General features: G+C 31.1%; 1 protein-coding gene across 2 annotated transcripts in view; it reads right to left on the bottom strand.

The window, feature by feature from the left end:
- Nucleotides 1-2772: 2772 nt before the first annotated feature.
- LOC130441594 (broad-complex core protein) overlaps nucleotides 2773-12475 on the bottom strand; it is a 93537-nt gene continuing 83834 nt past the window's right edge. The window contains exon 7 of one of the 2 annotated variants that reach the window (XM_056775339.1): nucleotides 2773-8977. In XM_056775339.1, the coding sequence (XP_056631317.1) occupies nucleotides 8607-8977 (371 nt within the window). In that variant the 3' untranslated portion in view covers nucleotides 2773-8606. Of the gene's footprint in view, nucleotides 9407-12475 lie in introns of both variants that reach the window. The other variant, XM_056775341.1, reaches the window with a different exon arrangement.

A 12475-nucleotide genomic window follows, 5' to 3' on the forward strand; every position in this document is an offset into this window, starting at 1 on the left:
GCATTCATCTTATTGTACTAGATTCGATAAAAAAGTTGGCATATAAAGGTTACGAAAGCGCCGGGTCATTCTCTAAGGACACCACCTTGTTATGGAAAATACAAGTGACTACAATCAACACTTTCCAAAAAAGCATGCAAAATATTTATTAGCATGATTTGATAGTTTTCTAAAGTAAATATTATATAATAACTCATTTTAAAAGAGTTATTTGGTGTGCGGTCTCATAAGTTTGATTTTATGATAGGTAATATATTCCTTGTTCGTTATCAGGACAAAAACAAAAAAAATGTTTCAATGCAAAATCGTTTTTTTTTCTAAATCTTCACAAATTTGACGTGTACAATTAACGAGTGTTATGGATACTTTTTTGTAGTATTTTTTATGGTGTGTCACTGTTTCTGGATACGTCGTGAACCACCTTAATGCTAACGGTTGTCAAACGTAACCGTGCCTTTTTGTCAGATCAAAAGGAATTGTTTTAAGAGTTCGCGTTATCACTCGGTATATAGTCTGTTCTCTAACCTAAACATCACAGAAACATAAATTTAGTCAACAAATAACAACAAATAAATACTATCAAATACCAAAATATAAATTTTTAACAAAAAAGAAAAATAAAAATCACAAGTTGGGCGCCATTTTTTAAAAAAAATATTTTTTCCGACACCCAACGTTCCACAAACGATATACCGAGTGATATCGGAACTAGCATACAAACTAACTATAGACCAGGCAAATAAAGTTAAGAAAAATTCGGTTAAAGGTATTTAAAATGTTTATCCAAAGCAATCGAAATTGATAATTGCATTGGCATAATATGTGACACCGTTTAAACGAATCTGCTCAACTTTTCCAAAATACTTGCTGCTTGGTCTACCAACCTAATTTTTTTACTTAATAATGAACAAATGCAAAAATTGGCACATTATTATTTACATTGAACCCTGGAGAGATATGTAAGTCTGAAAAACCTTCACAGCAACACCTGCCTAGCTGTTTCTACGATTCCAGGAAAACAATCAAATCATCATACAATAAAACATAAACGACTGTCAAATTAAAATCAAAACTATTCTGCTTTCGACAATATAGCTAAACATATATATGACTCTTTAATGCGAATTGATTCTGTTCTGTCTCAGAACTAATTTAAAGTTTCAGACAATGCAATTTCTAAAATTAAGAGGAACTTGCATCTGTCAATTTACGGATTTTCACAATGTATAAGAATCCGTAGCGTCATCTAAACAAAAGTGATACACACATTTTTTAAAAGCAGTAATTTTGACTGAAGAAAATATGGAAAACAAAAAACTTATTATTATATATATATTTTCAAAGCTGTGTTTGAAAACTTTCAATTCAACTGGTTCTATAAAGTGTGTATGAAGGCGTACTCGAAAAATTTCCATAATGCCCGTTATTTTCGATATTCAAATTTATGCTGCAATTAAAAATCTTGCCAGTTGTTATGTTTCGTCTGTGATACGGTTTTTGTTGACAAGAAACCCAAAGAGATAATCAATGAGTGAATGAATTGTACAGAAACAACGAAATGACTGAAGTTTGTCCGACCAACCAAACTAATGGTCACGATATGGAGAATGCATGCGAGAGCCTTGTTATTTAAAAAGTGGTACCTAAAATTGATAAGAAGATTCTTGGAAATAGCAATTCCAATATAACTGGAGTTTTGATTAGTTTCCAGTAAGTTTAACGGACTTTCATTTGAAAATGAAGCCTGGGCTACCAGAAATTTTGTGCAGGGTGAACGCCAAAGTTGCTAACTCCATAAACGCCATAAAAATTAGCGAATTGGAGCCAATTTCTGGACACCTACAAGAAGCACATTAATCCATTAGTGATCGGTACCTGGTAACTATCTATGGGTGAGACATTATTTGCGAGACAAAATTACATTCTACGTAGGGGGAGCTCATAAGTTCCCCCTTAAATCATTGTGGTGCTAAAATAAACTGAGGGACTGTCAAACTTTACACAATCTTAGAAGAACATTTCAAAACAAGCACCGTGGATGTACAAATCCACTCCACTCAAGATTTTTTTAATCAAATCGCTTTGCATTATCCACACAATACACTTAGTGATTTTGACTTGAAGAACTGGCTAGGAACACAGATAATTAATTCACGTCGTTTATTGACTGTAAAAGTTTTTATTTTGATATCACATAACACAATCTGGAATAATATTTTATTTAGAATAAGAAGGAGGATTGTTCTTACAGACAATTTTATAACAACTAGTGATAACTTCCAAATAAACTAGTTGTCTGAACAGCCGACAGATATGAAACGTCAACGCCTAAATTCTATCAACAGTCTCCTAAATTGAACTTTTTCTATTTGATGATTTTCAAAAACACTCTACTTGTTTGCTATTTGCTTTTGTTTGATTTGCTTGTCAAATGTTACTTAAATATCAATTCTATTGTTCATCAAATCTAATTTTTTGGAATTGAAAACTAATACTAATGCTCTCGGGGTAAAATCTGAAAATGCGTTAATGTTCTTAAATATTCCAAAATTCTTTTTGATTGAATTGGGATGATTTTGATGAAAAAAATTCTTCCGGGACATGATCGAACTCAGATTCTCAGGTAATCGGACAATCCAGAATCGTATGATAGAATAAATCAGAACAGAAAAAAATTAGATTGAAATTCGAATTCTGTTATTCTTTCAATTGCTTATGCTTCTGACAATAGGGTACTTGCAGGATTTGAGAAAAAAAGATAGTTTTGGATACTTTGTATACAACTTTTTTGATTTTTTTTTAATTCTTTGATCAATATTCATAGAGAAAAAACTTAGTAAAAAAAACTTAGAAATTTTGTAGGTAGTTTAAATTTTTCAGTAATGCTGCCATATTTATTCTAAAATAAGCGTTATTCTCAAATTATCAAATTATCAAATACCACGACTAGATACCTGATAAAGTTTTTTATAATGCTAAACATTCGAATATAGTACAACAAAAATGTTATGAAAATGTTGATCGTTAAAACGATCCTGCGAGATGTAATTATTTTTGTTGCCATGTAAGTAAGATTCAAATTTAACTTATTCCAATATTTCATAGTAATTAAGTATATTATGCTTTTAATTTTTTATGTAATTATGTATTAACGTTAGACGTTAACTATAAAAGGTTCATTCTTATATATAGAGAAATGTATTTATTTATAGGTGACTAATAAATAAAAACTGTATTATAACAGCACACTTTACGTTATCGACAACGATAACCTCGTGATTATCAAACAGACAACTGAGAATGAGAATAGTTTTCTTATATAGTTAAAAATTTGAAACTTTTACGATTCTAAATATTATTTTTTCACTTTTAATTGAATATTTTATTTTCTGACATTATTTCATATCAAGAACTTATTAAATAAACAAAAAAAAGTAGATACTTTTTGAGAAATGCAAGTGCCCTATTAACCAGCTAAAGATTTTGGCATTCGAGAAGCCATCAAAATTATTACACAAAATCCTAACTGATTGTGACTTCTGCGAGAACAAACCAATAGTTAGTAGGATTTTTTTCAAATTTCAATAACATACATAACTAATAATTTTCAAATAATCAGAAATTAAGAAACATTATGGCTTTTCTAATAACGCACAATTCGAAATTGATCCACGTAACAGTGACCTCTAATTTCGTAACAAGATAATTTGTAGCGATAAATTGATAGTTTGATTAAAAATCGCCATCAATAGTAAAAGATATGTTCAGACATTGTTTCTGTCTTAAATGAGAAAATTTTATGTTAAACCGCCGTGATTTGATCGGATTCTGAAACCTCTCTTTTTTTAACCTAGCCAAGTTTAAATAACATAAATACATAGAGTAACATCTAAGATACTTTCAGCAGGATTGATTCACCTACGAAAGTTACTAAAATCACATGAGCAAATATTTATCACATTACAAAATATTCACTATACAAAAATCATCTTCATAGTATTCATTTTGTGCCATTTCGACTCACATCGATGTTCTATTTATCATGTTTATAAATAATAGAATCAGAAAAATACAGTGAGATTTAGTCTAAAACATCTTAATTCCAACATTTTTTAATTACACGTTATAAAAAGTTACGTGCTTGTAACGGTCACTAGCAGAAAAATTCTGAGTTTTTAGTTCTTTGTGGAATTGGATGCAAATCTGAGGTTTGCTTACAAAATTTTGATACAAACTCAAAATCTATTCTTCATTTCTCAACGGAGTTAATATATGTGAAATTTCTTTGAATTTTCGTTTTTTTTTTTGACCAACTGTTCAGAGTCAAGTAACATGTTTCATTTATCTCCAACAAAAATTACACGTATAATATGCAGAAATATCCTTTATAAGTGAAAGTTCATTTTTTTGGAGTATTAAACTAATAAAAACTCAGTAAATGTTTGAAATTTAATTTTACAAAAATTTAGTGCAAACAATGGCGTATATTACGGACGATTATTCAAGAACCGGTGTCGTATGCCAGAGCTATTTCCTCAAGTCTTGGAAGATCCAGACAAAGAAAAAAGTGACAATAACCAAGCTCCATCCTTTCATGGTTCAGAAAGGTAACAATTTGTTCCTCCAAAGAGAGTCGAAAAAGATGACGTTGGAAACGAAACAATATAAATGTTATTAAAGTCTGTTTGCAGTTAAACGAAAAACTTTCTTGAAGTATTGAAGGAAAATATAACCTCATTCTGAATTCATCATACATCCGTGGCTACCTGATCTTCTTAGTGAATGCAGTATGGTGCAAAAGAAAGGACTAAATTCGTTACCTCGTAAACCACCAATAAATTTTATATATAGTGACAAGAAGGACGCGTCGCGAACCTTCCTGATAACTTCTGGATTTATTTGTGCAATCTCAATCCTTTCTTTGATTGTAATAATGAATATTTATGAATTTTCAAAAAAAAATAAAAACATCAATTGCTCAGATATAGTGATATGAATGGGAATTCAAAAGACCTTTCAAATAATGTATTACAATACCCATATTTTTATTGCGATGGCGTCAAAAATAAGGAGGTATCTTTGCAAATAACTTGTTAAAATATAAAATTAGCAGGGTTCAGGATTTTTCCTCAATGTCGCCGGTTTACGAAATAACGAACTCATTCCTTTCATTTGCACCATACTTAATCAATTTTTTAATAGAAGCAAACTTGATAACTGAATTATATTAATGCTTTTAATGTTCTTGATTTTAGTTCTCTTTTCTTTTGAAATTAGACGTAAAATCAAGAAAATTTAGAAGCATTAATATAACAAAAGGATAAGTATTTAAAAGACCTTTCAAGTAATGTATTACAACACCCACATTTCCATTTTAAAATTTTAACAATGCCGTCATCACGCTAACAGATATGACGTCAAAAATAAAGAGATATCTTTGCGAATAACCTGTTTAAAAAGAAAAATTAACAGGTTTCAGATATTTTCCTCAAGTCGCCGGTGCACGAAATAACGAACTTATTCCTTTCATTTGCACCATACTTAATCAATTTTTTAAACAATTTTAAAATAAGAATTATGGATAAAGATAAACGTAATAATCTTATGGGATTGCAGAGCTTATTTCTCCGATTGTAAAATTTAATATTTTCAAAAAGCACGCGTATTTAATTTCGACTTTAGTAGCTAGTTTTAAATTAGCGAAATACTAATTTATCTCATTTAATGATAACAACGTTTGAATACGTTTAATGTATTGTGTCGAGCAAAAAGATAGTGATCATGTTTAGCTAAATCAAAATTCTAAAATATTGCCACTAATTAGAAAATGTTTGACTGAAAAATCTTTTGAGAAACTCATTACTTTTTACTGTTACGAACTCCTCCGATGACGTAGACCGTGAAGCCGATCATGATCTATTATATTGATAAAAGTTTGGCGAATCCTGTGGGTACAATTGCCAGAAAGACCATTTACATTATGCTTTTTATATACGGCGACAATTTCTTTACATTGTTTTTATAACCTACTTACAGTATGTTTTGGTCCTACCTATAAAGTGAATTTCTGAGAAGGTTTTTTTATTTGTTTACGGCCGTAGTAGTCATTAAATAATCTGATGTCATCCTGAACACAACGGGATTGACGAGTTTAAATAAATTAGTTGATAAGAAATGGATAAATGTTTAGTGATAAGTGTAAGGGCATAGTTTGGTGATAGTGATATAGTTTATTGTATTTAGTGTTAGTGTAAAAATAGATTAAGCTAGAAACATTGTGCATAAATCACCCCACCGTATGTAAATCATAAGAAAAGCAGTAGAAAAATGCTTTCCTTATGTTGTTGCTTACGATTAAGTCATAATCAATCTTCTTAACCACTCTCAGACATGTTGGCCTCCTCTTGTGAGTTTAACAGTTTAAGAATGAATAAACTATAAAATCACCAACAAACTGGTCAAAAAATTTATTCACTGATGAATTTGGAACAACAATTGGAGATGTGTACAGTTGTTTAAAGAATACTGTTTATGGAAGACGATCCCTTGCTACGATATTCCACCAATGAGGAACATCAAACAGAATCTTCCACACTTTAAGATAACTATTATTTTCTGGGAGGAAATGGCTTGAATAAAATGATAAAAATTGAATTATGTTACTCGATAAATTATAACCCGAGATTCTTTTTGCTTTTTGATCAATGTTATCCTACCTTAGAATCCACTACTCCAAAGCAAACCTAGAAATTTCCTACCATAAATATTATTTTAATATACTAGATGGATGTTTGTCATCTAAGTATTCATAACTAATAGGAATTTGATTTTGAAAATTGACCAAGATGCTTTAGACTCACACTGCATATAATTGTAAGAACAGTTAGAACAAAAATTTGCATAATTTCGTAATTTTTTGCTGCAGTACTTTCTGTAATCTTTTATGAAATTATATCAAAATATTACCAATATATTGGATGTTGTTGGCCCGCTTGCCTCGTTTTATTCCATTTTGTCACGTCTTATCCTAATAAATATACAGAGTGAATGTGAAAAACCGAAAATACTGCAACAACTAAAATATGTTCCATTATACAGATAACTGTTTTTACAGCACTATCATTTTAAATGTATCTGATATAAACTGTAATAGATTATACAGGGAGTTTGTAAACTGTTTTTCTTAAATAGTACTTATCGACTGTTGAAGCTAAACATGAAATAGATGATATCGTTTCTTCTTGTTATAAAAACAAAATTTACTCCCTTTAAAATGAATATATAGTTTCGGCGCGTAATTTCCTACGCATGTTGAGGGGTTAACTTCATCACAAATTTTCACATTTCATTGATAAAACCACAAAGCTAAGCATAACTTAACATTGGGATGACATTGTTGCCCAAATTGTTAGTAAGCAATGCATGCAATATATTCTAGGATTTGAATATTTTTTTGAATAAATTGGTTAAAAGACTGTAAGGACATAATTTTTGCCGTGTTTAACTCAAACAGTTCTCTAATTTCATTCAGTTAAAACTGCTACAAGTAGTAAATATATCTCAAAACACCCTGTATAATAAGGATTCATTCAGATTGTGGAATTTATGTATAACAAATAGAAGTAACGATTAATAATGAAATATTCACCATTTTAAAGTTTTCTTCGTTTAAAAAAATCGCATTTCGTTAAGTTAACATACACAGAGAAAAATATATTCTGCTGTGAAAAAATTCAACAATTATTTTTACATTATTAGAAAACGATCATTCACCTTTTTTACATTCAAAATGCAATTTTTGTGGAGAAGAATGTGATAAATATTTAAGGGCGGGGGATATTGGGAAGGATAAAATTATCGTCACAAGGACAAGATCTAGCAACGAAATGATCTTGTGCAAAGTTATGGTAAGCACTTATAAATTCATATTATCCCATGAAAATATTTTATTAATTATCACAATAATTGATTGATTATGAAAAAATTTTACTGTATAATACTAAAAAAAAGTGAACTGAAACAATACAGTTCCATTATTGAAATTATGTCAAATGAAATATTAGCAAAATAATAATTTTGATTGTATTATGAATACAATTATTATTAAAATTATTAAACTTATTCTTTTCATTTGAATGATCTAGGTATTGGATGTCGATTTATATCAACAATAACTTCTACTTATTTTTATTGAATAGAAAAATGCTACTAATTCTATTTTTATTTCTGATAAATGAATTTCAAGTAATGATATCCAATCACAACTTTGAGAAACCGATTCAAAATCATTTCGTTGATACCTAGTGCTTGGTTAAAACAGTGGGGAATATAATCTGAACTGAATCACAGTAACACTGGGAAATGTCTCATAAAATGGGTAAATCACGATATACAACACATGCACTGAACGTGATGTACCGGAGGGTGATATGATGAAGATATGTCATCGGGTTGGGTTACTTAAAGGAAAAAAGGGGATGTTTTAAATGGCTGCCTGCCAAGATGCTTGTGAGTAGTAAATATAGACATATAAAAACTACATTGGGCTCTGTGGGGATTTGTACTTTCGGTTCGAATAGCTTTTAGGCCTTTACCAGAGTAGCGGCTCACTGGAGGCGCGGGGGCGGTTGCTGCTGTTGTTGGTGGATCGACGGTGGCTGCTGTTGATGGATCGGCGGTGAAGAGGCGGTGGCAGCAGCACTGGCACTGAGGACGCTCTTGATTGCCGTCGTCTTGAGCAATCGTTTGAGCATGCCACTGGAGCCTCGATGCTGAAGACTCTTGTGGGTGGTGAGCGAGTTCTTGGTGCGATATCGCCGGTGGCAGAATTCGCAGAGGTAGAGGGTGTCGGATTGCTCATGCTTATCTTGAAAATGCCTCTTGAGAGAGTAGTAACAGCTAAAAGTGCGCCGGCAGTAAGGACACTCCTGGGGTTCGTTGATGCCTCCGGAAGTGGGGGGTGGCATCCGCACCGGCCCTGCAACAGCAGCACAGGGCTGTGGTGGAGGTGTGGGCGAAGTCGGTGGGGACAACAACTGGGGCGAACATGCAGGCTGATGGCGGCAGCAAGCGTCACAATTCATAACTACACATAGAGCTGCGGTAGCGGCAAGCGGGGTAAAAAAGGGGCTATGGATGGTACCTGGGAGTATGGTCGAAGGCAGCGGCTGGGGCAGGTGCTCTGGCTAAAAGAACTTTATGTCGATGTCCCCCGGGCGCGACTTGTGGTACGTGTAGATGTGCGTCATTAGAGAATTCCGGGAACAGTAAACGCGCTCGCAGATGACGCATCGGTATTCTTCTTGTCGTTCTGCATGTTTGTCGGCAATGTGTCGCTTTAGGGACGCCTTTGAGCATAGCACCTTACCGCACAGCTGGCATGTGAACACCTTCTTCGGCGACGCCCCTGCAACAGCAAAACCAAGCTCGCACTGGTCTGTTCGCGCGTGTTGCCACCAGCAGATTTTACTACTACTAATTTATTTTATTCTTTTACTTTCAATTATAAGCAAATCGCGTAATTTTTTTAACCAACTGACTAACTACTAAATGCCGGCGCCCAATTTATCGACCGCACACTCGCGATCTGGCCATGCGACCTCAGCATTTCTGTTCGCAGGTACTATTTTTCACAAATCACCGATATTTCGTATTTAATTTCGTTCAATTTATATAAATTTAGTTAGCTTTCCTCTCTCTCTTTCTTTCTTTTTAAAATAAAATACACAATTCAATCAACATAGAATATAAATAAGCTATTGATAAAACTGTGTTAACTCTTACAAAGATAACGAACGAATCAGTACGAATACTGTAACACAATTTAACCACTCGACCAGATGTGGTTAAATTGAGCTTCTTGGTTTATGCTGATCGGTTCGTGCTTGGCATTTTAAATAAGATATATAAAGGCAAATTATAAATTCTGGAGTATATGCAAAAATAAATAGAGTTCATAAATCATCTATTCAATTGGTTCACTGTAGTAGTAATTGTTTAATTGAAAATAGTATAAGCTCTAACTTTTTTTCTTGAACATGACCATTATTAATTTTAATAAATAATTTCCAAAAAATCCGAACTTATGTCGAAACAGCAAAAATAATTTCTGTAATAAATAAAGAATTTTAAATTAATTAATGTTTTAACGTATTAACATTTAATTTTGTGGAGCTTTATTTCATGATATTTGTAGGGAAATATTTTCGTATTAGTATTTATATATTTATAAAATTGAAATCATCATATTTCAAATGATAGCGATGAATTTTAACTTTGAATATATATTTTTGGGACTTCTGTAATATAACTCCACAGAGATTTTTACAATAAATAATATCAATAAAAATAAACCAATTCTATAACTGTAATGTACTAGAAACTTGAGGCTAGAAGGATGTTATAAAAATATGAAAAAAAAAGTCCTGAGCCAATGTTTGCCAAGTCTATTAATCTGGTTAAATATTTCATGCAGTCAAGAGAAAGTTTTAGGATTTGTGTTGAAAGAAAATTTTTTTTATTAGAAAAACCAACATAAATTTTAGGTTTACTAGGTTTAATAGAAATAAACCAAACTTTTTATTTAATTGAAATATATGACTATCATTTGAATTGAATTGTATATTAAGAAATTTTACATTTCGAAGATGCAGGCCAGAATAATAATAATAATTATTATTTTTTCTATAAAGTTGAGACCTAAATATTTATTTATAACATTAATCAGTCGATATTTTTTTCGAATACTAATGAGAAGCTGGTTATTAGTCGCTTTACGAGTTTCGAGTGAATTCTGCGGTAATAGCATCGATATTAAAAAACCTCCCCCCACCCACAAAACGCAATTCGTGCCGAAGAAGGTGTTCTTTGTGTTTGTCCCGAACAGATGTAGGGCGAGTGTGCGGCAAAGGTGGCGTCGGTATTTGAGTCAAGGAAAGAATGTATCAGAACTCCTGGTGGCGGCAACACATACAAAGTGTTGTTGGGAAAAGATACACACACAATTACATAAAATATAAATATAGAAAAATAAAATAGGGACAGAGGCAGTAACTATTTCAAGCAAAATAAAACCCAAGCTGCTTTTGCGATTGTAAAAATATATTTAAACAAATAAATGTTATACAACAATACATAAAATATGATAAATATTGCATCAAACAACATAGAACATGCGTATAATGCAAAAAATCAAATAAGTTACTACACAGGACTAATAAAAATTTCAATTTCTTTCATTTTTTTGTAAACTTAAGGGGTTGCCAATCTCTTTTTCTCTCACCGAAATAACAAAATCAGTCAAAATAGTCAGTCTTAAAAAATACCGAGAAGAATCAGTTTCAATTCAGTCTTTTAAAAACTAAGTCCTGTCTCTCAGTGCAACATCTTAATATTTTTTATAAAATACAAAAATAGGATACTAATAACTAGGTACTATAGTTATATGTAGAAAAAAAACAATATATAAAGCCTTTAAAAAATCCGAATAAAAATATGTAGCACATAAAATCCAAATTTAAGTTTCAATTTATTTCCTATGACCAAATATTGCTTTTTAACTATCACAAAAGTTTAGAAGAATTTGAAATAATTTCGAAATTGTTATGACTGACTAATTTGAATATGAATTTTTAAAAATTAATTCTAGTTCTTCTAGACTTTCGTAATTAACGACTAGATTTTCTAAACTCACAATTTTCAATTCTATTCGATTTATTGCACAAATTTTTCTTCCTTTTAAGTGCTACAAACATTTTTTCTCTAAGCATATAAGAATGATAAATAAAAATGTATATATATTATATAGTTTTACATATGTCCAAATATAAAAAACCCTTTCACCAATTAAAATATAAACAGGCTTTGATTTTTTTCACGCAAATACGATATTTTGTTTTTTTATTATTATTATTGACCAATGCAAGTTACACATTTGAAATTTTCAAATTTTTATAAACAGAATATATCACAGAGCCAAAAAATTGTATAACGTATTTTAGTCAATAATACTTTCGGCCACTAATGAAACCGTGGAGATACTGTCGTTAAAATTAGATCTGAAAATACTTTTTGATTGATATTTTAGTTTTCACAGCCAATTAGTTGTTAAATACAACTTGTTTCATGCGATTTATAAGAGATCCGTTAAATATTCTAATACTTTCGAATTTTTTTCAATTGAGATCATCTTCCAATCCAGAGTATTGTTTCTACTGTATAAAAATTGTATATGTAGGGTGAATCAAAAGTGCGATAAAGTTCATGTTTTGAGTAATTGAACATGTGATAAGAAATCGTAATCTACTTATTTGTTTTAATAAACAAATGGTATAATCACTAGTTTTTGTCATTATAGACGATCATTTTAATGCAAAATGACAAATTATTTCTCGTTTTTTTTTTCAAATATTCACAGCTCATTAAAGATCAACTTCAGTTTGTCCATTTTTCAATTTATAAACGCTGTGAAATTTTT

This window comes from Diorhabda sublineata, chromosome 3 (assembly GCF_026230105.1).
Source record: "Diorhabda sublineata isolate icDioSubl1.1 chromosome 3, icDioSubl1.1, whole genome shotgun sequence".
Taxonomy (NCBI): domain Eukaryota; kingdom Metazoa; phylum Arthropoda; class Insecta; order Coleoptera; family Chrysomelidae; genus Diorhabda; species Diorhabda sublineata.